The sequence below is a fragment of the Polypterus senegalus genome, chromosome 14 (genome assembly GCF_016835505.1).
Source record: "Polypterus senegalus isolate Bchr_013 chromosome 14, ASM1683550v1, whole genome shotgun sequence".
Lineage (NCBI taxonomy): Eukaryota > Metazoa > Chordata > Cladistia > Polypteriformes > Polypteridae > Polypterus > Polypterus senegalus.
Window position 1 is genome coordinate 9,380,602 of NC_053167.1, and position 18,831 is coordinate 9,399,432.

Below are 18,831 nucleotides of genomic sequence, written 5' to 3' on the forward strand. Positions count from 1 at the left end.
TCTGTGTAAGAGAGGACAGAGCCGACTATACTTCCTTAGAAGGCTGGCATCCTTCAACATCTGCAATAAGATGCTGCAGATGTTCTACCAGACGGTTGTGGCGCCCTCTTCTACGTGGTGGTGTGCTGGGGAGGCAGCATAAAGAAGAAGGACGTCTCACGCCTGGACAAACTGGTGAGGAAGGCAGACTCTATTGTAGGAATAAAGCTGGACAGTTTAACATCTGTAGCAGAGCGATGGGCACCAAGCAAACTCCTGTCAATCATGAAGAATCCACTGCATTCACTAAACAGTGTCATCTCCAGACAGAGGAGCAGCTTCAGCGACAGACTGCTGTCACCGTCCTGCTCCACTGACAGACTGAGGAGATCGTTCCTCCCCCACACTATGCGACTCTTCAGTTCCACCCGGGGGAGTAAATGCTAACATTATTCAAAGTTATTGTCTGCTTTTACCTGCATTTTTATTACTCTTTAATTTAATATTGTTTTTTGTATCAGTATGATGCTGCTGGATTATGTGAATTTCCCCTTGGGATTAATAAAGTATCTATCTATCTATCTATCTATCTATCTATCTATCTATCTATCTATCTATCTATCTATCTATCTATCTATCTATCTATCTATCTATCTAATCAGGAATGAATGCAAGGCCCGGTAAACATGAAGAGAATTGCTGAATAAAATGTTTAATTGGTGGATAAGATGAATCCTAACCATTTAGGTTGGCACAGTGGTCAGCACGGTGGCCTCACAGCTCCAGAAGACAATTCCACACACCATGCAGACTTTGATCATTCTTCATGAGTCTGCATACATTTATTCTTTCAATACTTTGCTTTTTCTCCCACTCCCAAAATACTAACTGGAGTAGTTGCGTGTTAGTTTGTGTGATTATACATTGTGATGGAATGGCCCCTCATTCAGAGTTAGTTAGTGCATTGTACCTGATGCTGCTGGGTTAGACATTGTCTCCCCGTGACCATAAACCAGATAAGAGGCGGACATTTTAGAGGGTGACACAGCAGGGCATGGTTAGCACTGCTGCCTCATGGACGTTGCTTTTGAATTCTGCCACTGGCAGACTGTGTGGAGTTTGCATGTTCTCCCTGTGCCTGAAAGGGTTTTGCTTACATTTCAACCTGTGTACCTGTATGATAAAGTATCCATGTTTACACAATGTTTTGAAGTAAATGAGAGAGGAAGAAGAAGAGGAGCACAAAACATATGGATGAAGTTCTCAGAAAACATCAAATATCTGTTTCATTATCTGTTAGGCCTGACTTCAGATTACAAAACTGGTTTGAGCAAAAAAGTATACTTACTGTGGACCTCCAGGACCGTAATTGAGTGCCCCTACTCAAAAAGTGTTTTTCTATTTTGAATTTCAAACTTTTGCAGCACCTAACTATCCCCTTTTCTGTTTTTTAGCCACAAGGATTACCAAGCAACAGCTGACTGGCTCCTGACCCACACCAGGCACCGACCGAAAGTGGCCATCATCTGCGGTTCCGGCCTTGGCGTGCTGGCTGATGCCCTTCAGCACTCAGACTCTTTCAAGTATTCTGATATTCCCAACTTCCCCCAAAGCACAGGTGAGAACAACTCCTCAGTCTGCTACCTGAAGCATTGAAAGAGGTCAGCATGACGGAGCTCATTTAGCACTCAAACCCATGTTGTCTTTCAGGAAAGTACCAGCCCAGGCAGGATGGGGTCAACCAAGAATGGATTCACTCCATTTTAGTGTAAGCCAGTGGAAGTGTAATCTAATTAAAATAAAAATAAAGATCACCTAGTAGACAAGGCTACGCAGGGCAGATGTTTTACTGCCACCATTGTGGTAATTTAAGGGTTTAGATCTGCACAGAATTTATTTTTATCATTAGTTCTGCTACATGACTTTCAGAAATTGCACCATGTGATGTCATAGCCTGAGCAGTAGTTAAGATGGAGGCACTCTAGTTCTGTCATCCAATATTTTGGACACTGTGGGAAAACTTTGTTGTGGCTTTAGCTATTCAAAAAGCAACTTAGGGAGTCGGGATTTAATGTGTTTAGTGATTACGTGCTTTGGATTTGTATATTGGGCCTTATTATCGTATTTAACTGTACATAATATGCACATATTATATTTATTGTACTTCTGCTCTTTGCACTTCTGATTAGATGCTAAACTGAATCTCGTTGCCCTGTATTTATACATGTGTAATGACAATCAAGTGAATCTAATCTAATCTAATCTAATCTAATTATTTTATTTATAAATAGGGGGCTCTGCCCCCTGCTCGCTTCGCTCACCCAGCCCCTGTTTGGTTTACCGGATAATCAATTTAAAGAGATTGTTATTTTCATGGGAATTGTTATATAAGCATTATTTTCACTTTTACTTTAAAACTTTTGTAAAAACAATATTTGTCCTTTATTTCCTACCCCGGACGTGGTTAAATCTCTATCTCGCAGGATGTATAATGCTGCTCACATTGTGAAGGGGGGCGCTGAATGCACGCCAAGGAGATGTGGACGGATAAACTGCTGGCTTTCTGCTGCTGCTGGCCAGCTGTGTGCTCTTTTTGTCGCACTTTGTGTCGATCATTTAAAAGCCTGTACAGCAGCTGTCCTTTTGCCACTTTGCGTCTCTGCCCCTCGCGTATCCGGGGGGTGGGGGGGGGATGGTTCTGCTGAACACATGCTAAGGAGATGCACTTGGATCACCTACTGGCTTGCTGCTGCTGCTGGCGAGCTTCATGTTCTGCTTGTCGCTTGTTGTTGTTTTAAGAGCTGGGAGCACATGAAGTGTGTCTGCCAAAAGTATTCCAACAACTGCTAGGTTAGATGTCCATGAACTTGTTTTAAATTGTTTGTAAGTAGGGTGTGACATGCAATAGTCACTGTCTCACAGGTTTTGCTTCCTAAAGTGTCTCTCCGAGATGATCAGGTCTCGTTCGCTTCGCTCAGCTACCCTCAGAGGCGCGCTACACTCCTGCCACTTATCGTCTCTCCTGCTCGCGTTGTGAAGGTGGGGAGCCAAACACATGCTAAGGAGATGCGGACGGATCAGCTGCTGGCTTTGTTCTCCTGTTACCGAGCTGCGTGTCCTGCTTGTCGCACTGCTCGTCAATTATTTAAACGCCTGTACAGCAGGTGTCCTTCTGTCTCACTGCCTTGTCTCATGTGACGTCAAATTGTCTTCCGAGAAGATCACGTCTCGTCTCCCTGGTCTCCCTGCCAAGATTTTTTTTATAATAGACAAATAACTTTCTGACTAAGGCCTCTGCTGGTTTACTGGCTAACAATTTGTTCCTTCTAATCTAGGGCTGAATTTCTATTTTTTTATTTCTGCCACTTCTCCATCTTGGCTGAACACGTAATATTTGTTGACACTTTATTGTCCAGTTGCCCTTCTAATAAATTGAATCATTTCTGGAAGCATATTGGGTAAAATAACAGGTTGAATATGCACTGACAACTACCTACAGATGTTCATTTTTAAACATGTTAGTATATTTATGGAATTTGCCACAATCCTGCTGACTACGCTTCTTTTCAAGGTCACATTTACACTCTTGTAGTTTAAAATGTCAACCTATGAGGGGTGATCAAAATGCTTTTGAGGCTGAGAGGGTATTGTCCTGTGCCGATTTTTAAAGAAATCAAAGATTAGCTCTTGTGTAATAAAATATGTGATTGAGATTGTGTTTTTTAGTGTATGCTTCTTGTTTCATAAACCAACATGGATGCCTAAAACTGCAAAAACTACCATGATGCTGTTTTTGAATTTCTTGTGGTAAAGATGAATATACCTTCAGTGATTCATTCTGCTAAGTCATTGCATACCAGGACCTGTCCCAGTCCCTACATATGCCACGGCTGGGTGGCAGCAGTGTTTAAATAAGAATGGAATCAGAAGACTGATTGTGGTTTAATTATCAGGCCTAGGTCAATACTGGGAAGACAGTGCTCTAATAAACAAGCCTATGACATAAAACCAAAATCATGAGTCAAATAACATAATGAGGGAATCAAAAAACAAAATAATTTAATGCAACCAGAGCCAAAACGTAAGATGAAAGTCGTAGTCTATTAACTAAAGAGTTCATTACCAAAAATCAGATTGGAACGATAATGAGAATGTTAGTCTTTTCTTTGTTGTATCCACAAACTTGGACAACAAGCATGTGCATGATACTGACCTTCACACCCTTCATTCACCACACACTTCTGGTTCACCCAGACTAGCAGCTTCTCTGTAACTGGACCAAACAGAATACACAACATAGCACAGTGGCAAAACATATTTGCCTTTAAATCTGGTGAAGAATGTGTCTAAATAAAAATACATGAATTCATTGCCTTCCTTGGCCTTTCACACCTACAAAATGATGTCCTGGTTATTTTTAAGGGGCAATGTATGAGTGAAAAAAAATGTAATAAAACTCATATCATGTTAAACAGTTAGGCAGCAGGATTCATGGCAGGAAGTCTCTCAAAGGCAACCCGCGATCTGGCCTGCTTTCCACACTGACAATGTTGCTACCATGGCGTGAATCATAATGGAGAATCAAAAGATTAATGGTGTGTGCAAGTTGGCTACCCAGAATGCTGACTCCTAAAATGAAGCCATCACTGATGTCCCAAGGAGAATTTCAAGCTGATGAATTAACCATAACAGGGAACAAAATCTGGATACAGCACTATGACCCAGAGTCTAAACAACAATTCAAACAACAGAAACATGGTGATTCTTCAACACTCAAAAAAAATCAAGATGCAAGCCAGCTCTGGCAAGACCGTGTCCACCTTTCTTTACAATGACAGGTGGCGCAGTGGTAGTGCTGCTGCTTAGCAGTAAGGAGACTGTGGAAGATTGTGGGTTTGCTTCTTGGTTCCTCCCTGTGTGGATAGCGCTTTGAGTACTGACAAAAGCGCTACATAAATGTAATGAATTATTATTAATGGTAGTGTGTAGTCCATATTGATTACGTAACTCTGAAGATTGATATATTGTACTGATTTGCGTTGGTGTTTGTGGCTTTCAGTATATCAAATCCAGTGAGGAACTGAACTTCATAACCATGTTCCCTTGCACTTAATGGGTGAAAAAAAAAATGGATTTGAAGAAGTGCCACTCCTTACTCTAGAAAGAACTCAGTGGGACTGCTAGCTGTTTGTCAAGTCTGAAGTGCTTCTCCATGGGATACGTGATGCCAATGATGAAGATGTCAGAAGACTGGTTGTACAAGTTAAAAAAATGTTCACTAGAATTGTGTAGAAAAATACAACTTGTTTATCTCTCTATTATAAAAAAAAATCTTGGAAGGAGATGAGACGTGACTTTCTCAGAGAGACACTTCTACATCCCCCAAGACGAGTCCACTCCTGGGACCGGAAATAAAGGACAAAGAGTAGATGACAAAGTAGAAAGTCGTAAAAAATTCAAAAATATTGGAGCGGTACACATGCAGAGCAGGTTAGAGATAATGGAAGTACAAAAATTCGAAAGTCTCAAAAAAAGGAGAGGAAAGATCGCATTAGCGCAAACAAACGGAAATCATTACTCAGTGAAATAACGGAACAGCGAAAAGAGATCAAATATATTGTTCAGATTTAAACTTTAAGAGACTTGTAGATCGTCTGATTCGTGTTGCCAGCGAGAATTAAAAGATTCCAAAAACGTTGCCGCTGTATGAAGAGACTTTTAACATGCGATTCTTTAAAGTCACGCCCTACTAACAGCTATTTTCAAACAAAACCACGGTCAACTTCCTGCACTCTCAGCTCTTAGAAATTTTATCAGGACAATAATTTTATACATTCTTGATGACATATGAATGACTAGGCAAAGAAGAAAGAGCATGGACAAACATTTGAAAAAGTTGTTTTATTTATTAGAGAGAAAGAAACGATATTCACTCACAGGCAGTTATACGTTGCATTGTCACGATGTAAGTCCAAACAAGGAATCAAAATTCAATGCGATTTCAAAGAAAAGTTAATTCCAAATATTGTTTTTACTAAAGTTTTAAAGTAAAAGTGAAAATAATACATATGTAACAATTCCCATGAAAATAACAATCTCTTAAAATTGTATATCTGGTTAACTAAACCTGGGGGTGGGCAAGCGAAGCAAGCAGGGGTCAGAGCCCCTTAGTTATTACTGATACTTATCTTAATACTGTAGGTCTGGTGCAAAACTTTTGACCACCCCTCATACATTTATAGATGTGTGGATTGAAACATCTTCTCAGGCTACTGCTAAGATATAAAAAGTGAATTGCAACTTGTTTTGGCATGATAGTGTTTAATGAACCTTCACTGATAATGCCCACATATCCATCTTCTCAACCTACTTATTCTAATTTAGGAGAAAACTGGGTGCAAGTCAAGAGCCCACCATGGATGGGATGCGTCTATTGTTGGGCACACGTACACACACACACATTCATACCTAGGCAGTCGAAACTTAGAAATGATCCTAACAGGTAATCTTTAAGCATTCAGAGTTAAGCTATGGAGAAGCTGCAAATGTCCTCCAAGACAGTGATTAAGGAAAAATTCAACTTTTCTGGAGTTCTGAGACAATACCAGTAGTGAGTTGTGCCAGTATCTCTGATAAAATAATGTAACACTAAATCAAAATTGACAAAAACTGCTAACTCCAAGTGACACTGCACAATATAAGGTGAGTCCAGAAGGTCGATAGCTGGAAGGTAAAGGGGTGACTAGCCATACTTGAATCGATACCCATATTACTATTACATGTCTGTAGTGCCAGTTTTGTAACATCACAAAGTTGTATTTCTCACCATCACATGGTTAGCTCAGTTATAAATAAAGGGTCTTTGCAAGTCAATGCTTGTGACCACTCAGCAGTCTCCTGCACTTGTATAATTCTCAGACCTGCCCTAATTGGCACTTCTTTGTTTAATGCTCTTTCTTTTTGCTGGGTTCCACAAATGATTTGCTTGATTTGAACTGTGTTTTATTTTCTACAATTTGTTTATATTATTGTCAGGAATTTTCAACTAAATGTTCATTTCAGTGCAGCAGCACATCATCTTATTCATCCATTTTCTAACCGTCTTTTCCAGTTTATGGCTTCAAGCATTGGTGCCCATCCCAGAGCCACTGGATGCAAAGCAGGAACCACCTCTGGACAGATTAGTAGATTAGCACAGGGTCTTACTAATACACATAGTACCACGCTCACCCTCACAGAATCAAATTTAAAATGTCACTTAACCTAAAATCAGATCTTTGAGGAAGGGAAAAAGATATCAGGAAAAACTGTGCAGATCTGGGGAGAGCAAGCAAGATCTCCAAACATAGTAACAGAATTTGGTGGAGCTGTGAGACAGCAGCACTTTACTTTATGCCTCCTCCAGAATGAAGAATAATAAAGGTGTCTGAAAGTATTCTGCACTCCACTTACTGCTTCCAGAAGATGATTTGGTATCACCGGTCAGACTCTAACACTGAATCATCCTTCTCCTTCTCCTTCTCTGCAGGACACAGAGCACTTAGTCAGAGACGAATGCAGGAAGGACTAGTTTTCTACATTCTGACCCAAATTTTATTATCATCTTCACTAGCCTAGAATCTATTTGCACTGGACTAATTTGCTATAAATCTTTTTTTTTTCCTTCTCTAAATCCTGCATTCCAGTTGCTGCCTGTGTGGTATTTGCAGGTTTCCTTCATATCTTGGCAGGTTTTTCTTCTGGTATTCTAGTTTTGTACCCACCTCCCAAAGACATGCAGGTTAAAATAGTCACCAGTTCTCTAATGGTCCATCATGAGATATGTTGGGGTGTCCTGTCATGAACTGATTCTCTGTCCAGTATGGGGTCCTACCTTGCAGCAGGTCACCTGTCACTGAGCTGGGTAAGACGGTTAGAAAATGAATGGGTAGATGAATGGTAGCAGTGAAGAGAAGTGAAAAATCATGGTTGACCATATTCTGTATTGTATTGCTTTACAGTGCAAGGCCACGCCGGTCAGTTGGTCTTTGGAGAGCTGAGAGGTACAGCATGTGTCTGTATGAAGGGAAGATTCCACATGTATGAAGGACACCAGCTTGCCAAGGTGAGGCCACCCATCTTGGAAGGGTTTCTCTTAGATGCTGGGTGGGCCAGGCGTTTTTCTGTGATCAATAACCATCATTGTATTTTTTGATCTATACTAAAAAAAGGCAAAGCCCTCACTGACTGACTGACTCACTGACTCATCACTAATTCTCCAACTTCCCGTGTAGGTGGAAAGCTGAAATTTGGCAGGCTCATTCCTTACAGCTTACTTAAAAAAGTTAAGCAGGTTTCGTTTCGAAATTCTACACGTAATGGTCATAACTGGAACCTACTTTTGACCATATATACGGCCATACCTTTCAGCTCGGTCGCTGTGAGAGGCGGAGTTGCGTCCCCCATCACCACGCCTCCCACGTAATTGAGTGCCTGCCCGTATAAGACTGTCCGTCAGCAGCAATCCAATAGACACGCTGCCCCGAAATATTAGCAGGTGAAGGACTGTGCTTATGCAAACAAAGATGAGATGGTCAGGGATAGACTAGTGTTTGGCACAAAGTCAGTGAAACTGCGGGAGAAACTTTTAAGTGCCGGGTCTTAGCTAACATTAAATAAAGCCGTGGATATCACAAGATCGCACGAGAGAGCACAACCACAGCTGAGAACCTTCGATGCATGTACTCCGAACGGCTCACGTGAACTGACTGTGAACGCAGTATGCAGAGAACAAGCAAGAGCTCCAAAGAGCACTGAACAAAAAACGCATTACACAATTGAGAAGGCAGCAAAAGAATATGAAGCGAGTGACGCATACAAGCATATTCATAAGTGCAGCTACTGCGGAAACAAAGCACGGTGTAAACCTTAAGTTTAAGTTCATAGACAGGCTGCCGCTGACGTTTGTCATGGCTACGATGAATACGATATTCGCGAGATACAAGTTTAATGAGAGGACGCAGGGTATAAACGAGACTTTTGATCACTTTGTAACAGAGTTAAAATTGCTGGTGAAGGACTGTGCTTATGCAAACGAAGATGAGATGATCAAGGATAGAATAGTGTTTGGCACAAACTCAGCAAAAGTGCGAGAGAAACTTTTAAGTGCCGGGTCGGAGCTAACATTAAATAAAGCCGTGGACATTGCGAGATCGCACGAGATAGCACAAGCACAGCTGAGAAGTTTCGATGCATGTACTCTGAGCGGCTCACGTGAACTGACTTTACAGGATTAGGAAAGGTAAACCCGTGCATGCAGTGTGTGATGTCTCAGATAAAGAGGAAGACGAGCTGTTTATTGATGCAGTAGAAAAGGAACAACCCTCTGACGCTGAACAAGCCTTTATAGACATATCAATAGGAAAGCAAGTTAAAGCTTAAGTTTAAATTAAGTTCATAGACACGCTGCCGCTAAATATTCGCAGGCAAATCCACAAATTAATACCAGGAATGCCTGTTAAACATCTTAGATTCACGAGTATTTGGGTTGTGATCACTTCGATGAATGAAACCTGTTATCTTTACAACGGTTGACAATGAAGATGAGATGGTCAGGGATAGACTAGACAAACACGGAATGTAACTTGAACACAACACATCCTCCAAATACAAACCTGATTGAAAGAAATAATGATAATCAAATCCTTGATGACAGCAACACTCATAACAGTGACAAAACAATTACTTTGACAATCATGTTACGTTATTTTTAAAATGTTTCCTTTTCTTTTTCATAACTTCTTTAACACACTACTTCTCCACTGCGAAGCGCGGGTATTTTGCTAGTAAATAATAAAATTATAAATAACTAGCAGACCTGGCGCGCTTCGCTGCACGTTTAACCGGCTAGTTTCGGCAGCGGATCGTGGTTTTTCCAATCTAGACGTCCTGTCTTTTTCAGATTCTTTTAACCGCCTGGTTTCAGCAGCCAGTCGTCCTTTTGAAAACCATGAAATCCTGTCTTCTTTAGATTCGTTTAACTGCCTGATTTTGTCAGCGAATCTTTTTCTTTCTAAAGTAGAAGTCGTTTCTTGTTGCGCTGGTTTTGGCAGCCAAGCGCTTTTTTTCCAACCTAGAAGACCTCTCTTGGGATCCGTTTAATGGCCACGTTGATTGCATGTCTTTCAAGGTAGTTTCAATATCCATTTGTTGCACGGAGTTTTCTCCCCTTTTATAAGTGACTGTGTAAGTACCGCGTGTACTAAACAGTAAATTAGTAAAGGAGAAAGGACTAAACACTAAGGAAAAAGAACGGCAAGACCACGTCAGCTGCGGAGCTCAGCTTGGAGTGAAATGATTTGAAGTGAATGAAATGACGTGAATGGGAGGGGAGATGATCACGTGACTCCCCTACCCGCCTTAACTCTTCATCCCTCCACAAACGCACAAACACAGTCTCTCGGATCCCAACTCTCCTTTATATATACAGATGTCTAAATCTCTAAATTGACAACATGTAGGATTTCCGTATTCCCTGAACACTTTAATTTTAGAATTTAGACCAGGGGTTATAAAACTCCTGGGGACCCTCTGCGACTGCAGGCTTTTGTTCCAACCAGATTCGCAAATTAATGATAATAATTGATTTAGCTTTGTCTTTCTCTCTTCTCTTATTCTACATTCCGAAAAGCCCAATAGTATGATTTTTACATTTAGAAAATTTGAAGTATTTCTATGTTTTCAGTATTTTTAAATGTGTAACTCATCTTTACTGTCTTGTTTACTAAGTATAAGGAAATTATTGTAACCATCCAAAGATCTGATGTCGAGATTTTAATGAATCTCGATGTTTTAGACCCCCCTGACTTTCTCATATAAGAAGTATAGGGAAAGTATTGGAATCCTCTAAAAATTCAATTTCGAGATTTTGATGAATCTCGATGTTTTAGACACGACAGGCTACTCATCAGAGACAACTACCTTCTAGGAAATCTAGATACAACAAATATTGAGTCTAATATGTCTGACATATAATGATATACTATACGCATATATCTGATATGAAATTCAGTATTGCATAAATTGCAACGCTGAGCATCAAAGCCTTACCTTACATGCTCTGATGTAACCCTGGAAGTCACACAAAACTGAAATAAAAATATTAATTTAGCAAATTCAGTTTCTGACTGTAATGGCTGTGGTATTTTTGAAAGGCTTTTGTTTTTCTTGCATGGCCTCAAATGAACTGCCATATTAATAAAATGTGCCCTCGTTTAATGGGTGGCTCAGTGGCACTGTGACTCCATGAGTTTTCTTTGGTTACTTTGGTTTTCCTGCCACATCCCATGTTAACTGGTGGATCTCCATGGGAATGTGTGAGGGTCCTATGGTGGACTGGTACCCTGCTTTGCTCCTAATACTGATTATGCTGTAATCTTGAAATGGATGATTTTGGAAATGTTCTGGTATGTTGTGTTAGTTTCATGCTTAATGGGGTGTTCTGATTAGTTGCTAAACCATAATATCATAACACCAATTCAACTTAATTTAAGAACAGCGGAATCCTTAAAATCCTGTATATAATGGTATTGGAGACAAAGAGATACTTTAATCCCCATTTAAAACAGGACAGAGTTAAACCTGATATAATTCTTTTTTTATTGCTAATAATATGTTTTCCTTGGGGCTTTTGTACAATTATGACACTCTTTAAATGTAATTAATTTAAAGATGTGGGCAAGGCAGAGGAAAAATTTGACAATCTCATGCTTTACTTATTTGACACTTCAGACCTCTCCTTCTCAATAACAGGTGACCTTCCCAATCCGGGTCTTCAAGTTGCTGGGTGTCAAGATTCTGATTGTCACAAACGCAGCTGGATCTCTAGCAGATGACTACAAAACGGGAGACGTAATGATCATCAAAGACCATATCAACCTGCTGGGCCTGGCTGGACAGAACCCACTCATTGGACCTAACATTGAGCAGTGAGTAGCTACACTTTATAATCGTTAGCCTTCTGGCTGGAATACTTCATGTTGAGCATGGAATTAAAATTCACTAACAGCAGACCAGCCCATGTAGGCATTTAGAGAAGTACCAGGAAAAGGCCGAAAAGCTCAACATGAGGGGCATACGAGCTAGAAGAATAAGACGTGCACATCAATCAGGTCCTTTTTAATTTTAAGGATTATGCAGATATTTATAACACAGAAAGGATGTTCATGGTTTATTACTGATGGCACTTTCATAAGTTCTCCGCTTTGTGTAGTCCATCTGTTTAGCTGCCTGACAAGATACATTTTGTGTGGTTTAATGTGTTCTGTAAATGGTGTGATCTTGTGCCCAGCACGCTTGTCTTGAAACAGCTAGGGGACAGAACATTGTTTGGTGTCATCCCTGGTTAATCTGCAAATCATTTAACCAACCAAAGCTCCCTTTAGAGAAGTAGAGATCACCAGGAAAATCATATGAAATAATGATGGGCTGATTTCTCAAAGAAACATTGGACTTGTTTGTTGCTCATCACCAGGTAGAGTCATTACAACTTACATTCTCCTACAGTAAGGTTTAAGAGCTGCCTATTCTCCCCTTTTATGTGTGGGGTTTCCTTCAGGGGCTCAAGTTTTCATCCCACATCCTGAAGTGTAATAGTTATGCTATCTGCTTACTTTAAAGTATCTGAGTGTGTGTTCACAAGAGTGTCCAGAAATGAATTAGCACCCCATCTTGAATCTGTACTGCTTGAATATGATAACAAGCATGTACAGTACCTGTCCATGACTTGACCACCTTTGGAGTGATGGGTTTGTGGGTGTTTCGGGATGTGAGTCAATGAAAACAATACCTCTAAATAAATATGCTGTATTTATATCACTTCCTCTGAGGCACCACCAGGTGGCACTGTTGTTCAAACTGTAGCGGAAAGGAATCAGTAACCCCAAAGGTACCTCCAGGGTCATAACTTTGGGTCATGACATCTTCCTCTTATCCAGTGTGCAAAACTGTTTCATCGGTGTGGATTTTTATACCAGCCATACAGATTTTCAGCTTTGTATATTAGATATGTATAATGTATATGAATAGTAACTGAGGCATTCTGCAAACCATTTTATTTTTCTTGTAGAATGGATAACACAGTTTTTATGACAGTACAGGCAGTAACAGAGGACTCCTTAAAATACTAATGATATAGTTATGAACTGGAGTGATCATTCATCTCCCAGCTAAATAATTGTGTGGGACCAAGTCAGGTATGTGATCAAATAAAACAACACAGTACAGAAAACTGGAAAAAACTGACTTGCACTTGAACATGCTGTTATTTGTGCCTGTGCTATGCATGTAGCTGTTGTAGACTGGAACTAAGATGACTCTTTCCGACTACTAAATCTGAAACCAAATTTTGGTTTTCACTATTTTAGTTTTTTCAGTATTAAATGAACTTTGTGAGAGGCTGAATTTTGTGCTCTTAGAGCCATGACAGCCCTCAGAACTTTTTTTCTTTGCTTGTCTGCACATATCCATAGAATTTCTGGCAATCAGGAACATCTAACACTTTACTGCTTCATATATTGTTGTACACAAAACATAAATAAGATCAAGATAGAAAAGATACAGATGGGACTCAAAAAACAATGCAACTCTCATGCTACCACTGAACTATTCTGCAATTACCATAGACAAGCAATAATATCACCCTGTACAGTCTATCTATCTATCTATCTATCTATCTATTATATAGTGCCTTTTACACTTATCTATATATCTATCTATCTATCTATTATATAGTGCCTTTTACACTTATCTATCTATCTATCTATCTATCTATCTATCTATCTATCTATTATATAGTGCCTTTCACACTTATCTATCTATCTATCTATCTATCTATCTATCTATCTATCTATCTATCTATCTATCTATCTATTATTATATAGTGCCTTTCACACTTATCTATCTATCTATCTATTTATTATATAGTGCCTTTCCCACTTATCTATCTATCTATCTATTATTATATAGTGCCTTTCACACTTATCTATCTATCTATCTATCTATCTATCTATCTATCTATCTATCTATCTATCTATCTTGCTGTCTATGTGTTGCTTGATTAGTGCTGTCTGGGGTGGGCGTGTTTCGAGTTGTGGGAAGCCGACGGGCATCGAGGTCTCTGTGTAAGTCTCTAAATTTTCTCTATTTTCTTTCTCTTATTTGTTTTTTTTTTTCTTGGAGATTTGTTTTAAATTTTTTTTTTTGATAGTTTTTTTTACTGTTAAGACACGGCTTTGGCTGTTTTCACCATGGCCGTGTCCAAAGGTAGGGCTCCTGGTTTGTTTCCAAAGATGTTTGAAAATCTTTCACGCTGTCATGGCGCAAAGTTCCTGGTAGACCCTAAGGTTTCTGCAAAAGCATGTGTGGTGGGAGCAGTGGTGGTTCCAGACCAAATTTACCAGGGTGGCCAGGGTGGGGCCAGTGTTTTTTCATTAGGGCACAGAACATCACCGTAAGTAATTAATTAAAATTTTATCTCTTCAGCACAGGAGCCATAACAGGGGCCAGGGCCAGTTCTACAGGGGCACTGGTCCCTGTTGGCCCCCGTCTAAAACCACCTATAGGTGGGAGTAGGAAAAGTAGTTGGTTATAAAAATGTCCTATCCGCCTCCAGAATGAACAAGTCTGTGGTTGTTTTTTTAAACGATGAGTCTCTGGTGAATACTTGTTGAAGAAGGGGTTGTTATCAATGGCGCATTAGTTCCTGCCCTGCCATTATCAGCGCCTGTGAAGAAAGTTATCGTTTCTAATGCTCCACCTTTCTTAAAAAACGATAATTTACTAAGGGAATTGAGACGTTATGGGCAGATTGTGTCTGATATAGTATTGATCCCACTTGGCTGCAAGATGCAGGAGTTAAAACACGTGGTCTCCTTTCGGAGACAAGTTTATATGATTTTAAATAACAGGAGTGAGGATCTAAACGTGGCCCTCAGGTTTAAGGTGGAGGGCGATGATTATGTTGTGTTTGTAACTTCAGATTCAATGCGATGCTTTAACTGTGGCAGAGCTGGGCACAAGGCGGCACAGTGCAAACATGAGCCCGTAGTGATGCCGGGCGGATCCGCTCCGATTAAGGAGAACACGGACAGGGTTAACGATGAAAACTGCGAGTCTGAGTATGAAAGTGAGGTGGAGAATATGGAGAATGATGGGTCTGAGTGTAATGAGTAGTTGGATGGTGCGGGTGTTGTGTGTGATCGGCCCGCAAGTATTCTGTCTAAAGACGCTCCAGAGAAGAGCGCGCTTCTTGTTACCGAGGATATGCAGGCTGAAACCGAAAGTGCAGCGAGTAAAGTGAGCACAGAGCCTGAGATCAGTAGCAGTGAGGGGACGACATTGAACGCTCTTTCTGAGGGAGTTACGCCAGTCGCCTCCACTGTGAACGAGTCTCAGGCAACCGATGAAGCTGCACAAGTTCAGGTCGCTGAAGACGCACTGCTGACGAAGCAGATCTTGGCGCAAGCCGTCGAAAGGCAAATGAGTGACAGGCCGGTGGATGAGGTGTGTGGAGGGTGGGAGTGCAAGTGTGAGCGAGGGGGATCAGATTTTCAAAGTGCCCCGTCATAAGCGAAAGAATAAATCGGAGAATACGAAGTCTGCAAAGAAAAGCCTTTTGTCCAACGAACCAAACGTAGCAACTTGTTTAAAAGTTACAGTAACTGTGACGTGGGTGACAGGGAGGACGAGGGCAGTGACACTGGGAGACGGATACAGCACCGCAAGTATACGGTGTTTCTTCGAATTTATTGAGGGCAAGAGAGGGGTTAAAGAGGATGAACACTTCCCAGACGTTCAGCTCTTCCTGGTGTCAGCACAGAGGGTGATGCGCAATGCCGTGCAGCTTGGCATGGACCAGAAAGAGTCAGTGAGATTAAAGAATCTGATCAGTAGGGTTTGGAAATCACTGCTTTAATCATGATGGAGTTAGTTCTACGTTTCTTTGATTCGTTTCTGTGATGTAATTTATTGGTTACTCCCTTATGTTTTGAATTAATGGAATCTTTACATATTGGGAGTCTAAATGTGAACGGGTGTAGGGGAGACATAAAAAGGGCTGCTGCTTTTGATTATTTACTGCAAAAAGGCCTTCATATAGCTTTACTTCAGGAAACACACACCGATATTAGGAAACTGGTTACGTGAATGGGGGGGGGTCAGGCTGTGCTTAGTCATGGATCCCATGGGGTAGCTGCCCTGATTTCCAAAACTGTCAATTTACAGATCACTAATATTAGTGAGGTGGTGGCTGGGCGCCTGCTGGTGGTGCAGATTAAAGATGGCGATCACACCCAAAATTTAATTGTTAATTAATTCATATGCACCAACAAATGGTCGAGAAAGGATCTGTTTCTTTGATTCACTGAGAAAGGTGGTGGAAACTTTTATTAATGGGTAAATTCTTCTACTAGGAGGTGATTTCAATTGTACAGATAATGCTCAGCTAGATCGAAATGGTGCTGAGCCACATCCAGCTTCTGTCAGAGCATTACATACTTTATTACAGCAGTCAGATCTAGTGGATGTATGGCGGCATAAATTTCCTACACATAGACAATACACCAGGGTAAGGGGTGGCCACATTTCTATGGCACGGTTAGACCGGTTTTACTGTTCAAGGCATCTTTTAGATACAGTCACTACTACTTATATCTGTCCTTTCGGTTTTTCTGATCAATCTCTGGTGGCGTTAAAGCTCACTTTTTCAAAAAACCTTTCTTTAAGTCTTTCTGGCAATTCAATGTTTTCCTGTTGGGTGATTCAAATTTCCTTCAGTGCTTTGAATTTTTATGGCAGCAATGGACCCTCACTAAATCCAAATTCACTTCCCTCAAACAATGGTGGGATGTCTCGAAAGTACAGATTAAAGCTTTCTGCCAACAATACACCCAGCAAGTGACGAAGAGGAGTGTGGATCATATGAAAAGCCTGGAGGAGGAAATCACTGAACTACATGCTACTCTTCAAAACAATTTTGATAAGGACAACTTTGAGATTTTAATGGCTAAAAAACATTCATTGTCTCAGCTTCTGGAGTTGCAGGCTAAGGAAGCTTTAGTGAGGTCTTGCTTTCAGAATCTGAATCACCTGGACGCACCCACAAGGTTTTTTTTAGTCTTGAAAAGAAGGAAGCACACAGCAAGACCATCCATATGCTCTGTGACACCGACGGCCAAGAACTTTGCACTACAAGGGAGATAAGAGACTTTGTTGTCTCTTTTTACAAGAATTTATTCAAGGATGAAAGCATTGATGAGGCTGCAATGTGTGAGTTTTTGGAAGGTATGCTGACAATTTCAGAAAAGGTAAAACTACATCTGGACACCGAGATTAATCTGCAGGAACTCTCTGACTCACTTTCAAATCTAAATGTTGGAAAGACTCCGGGGATCGACGGGATTCCAACTGAATTTTATAAGCAGTTCTGGCATCTGCTGGGACCGGACATGCTTACAGTTTTTCTGGAGTATAAAGGTTGGTGAATTACCACTGAACTGCAGGAGAGCAGTCATCATTCTGCTACCGTAAAAAGGTGACTTGTGCCAAATCAAAAACAGGCATCCTGTGAGCGTATTGTTCACAGACTACAAGATCTTTTCAAGGGCCTTGGCCAACCGCCTGAGGAATGAGATGGACTCCATAATTCACCCGTGTCAATCGTACTGTGTGCCTGACCGGTCAATTCATGATAATATATTTGTATTGCGGGATGTTATCTCAGGCTGTAATCTGTGCAGAGTTGATTTGGGGATTCTGTCCCTATACCAGGAAAAGGCTTTTGATCGAGTAGATCACCGATATTTGTTTAATACTCTGAAAAGCTTTGGATTTGGGGAACATTTTATAAATATGATAAGGCTCTATATATTTGGTGTCTTAAAAGTCAATGGTTCTTTGAGCGCCCTGTTCTCAGTAAAGAGAGGAATTCGACAGGGCTGTGCCTTATCTGGAATGCTCTACGCTTTGTCAATCAAACCGTTTTTACGTCAGATGAGTCGCAGACTGCAGGGTGTGGGTTTTTCCTATTTACCTAAATGTTAATTTTAAATATTTGGCCCACTTTTCCTCCCAAGTTCCAAAGATGTGCTTGTCCTGCCATTTCTTGCTGTTGAACGGCCCTGTTTATGAGTGTGTGTGTCCTCTGTGATGAACTCTCACCCTGTTCAGATTTGCTTTCTGCCTTATGCACAGTGCTTCTTGCTGAACTGACCTTTGACTCCCAGCCATCATCACTTGAATAGTTCTGATATTGATATTTCTTTGCATTGTTTTATTTTGGTTGTTCTCTTTACTGTAAAACCTGTAATTAATTCAAAACAAATCTTCAAGGTTTGGCCCTCGTTTCCCTCCAATGACGAGCACCTATGACAAGGATCTATGTAAGCTGGCAATGGATATCTGCAAGAGGTTGGGCTATACCTGTGTGCACAAGGGCATCTACTGCATGGTGTCAGGGCCCAACTTTGAGACCGTAGCTGAGGCCCGCCTTCTTCATAGTCTGGGAGCAGATGCTGTAGGTAAGTAGGCTTGATATTACTTCAGTAGACCATGTAGAGATCAATGAAGGTCAGATTTTGTCAGACTTGTCAAGCATGAGGATTCACAGTCATAATGGTATTGTGCCAGCTAAATACCAGCATCAACTCTTGATTATACTGGAAAGCAAATGGAAGGCTTTTCTTGAGGTCATTTCACATAATCTTCATGTTTACACTGGTCTAAGGTGCCTAACTTAAATGAATCGACTCTCTTCCAGCCCCTGGAAGTGAAAATTCCTTTTAAAGGACTCTAGAGGCTGAATTAAATACAATCACC

General features: G+C 40.7%; 1 protein-coding gene across 1 annotated transcript in view; it reads left to right on the top strand.

Moving 5' to 3' along the window:
- The window catches only part of pnp4a (purine nucleoside phosphorylase 4a), a 33,082-nt gene that overhangs the window by 3,841 nt on the left and 10,410 nt on the right, over positions 1–18,831 (top strand). Inside the window, exons 2-5 of the mRNA XM_039735097.1 lie at positions 1,434–1,597; positions 7,980–8,083; positions 11,770–11,945; positions 18,346–18,533. Of these exons, the coding sequence (XP_039591031.1) occupies positions 1,434–1,597; positions 7,980–8,083; positions 11,770–11,945; positions 18,346–18,533 (632 nt within the window). The remainder of the gene's footprint in view (positions 1–1,433; positions 1,598–7,979; positions 8,084–11,769; positions 11,946–18,345; positions 18,534–18,831) is intronic.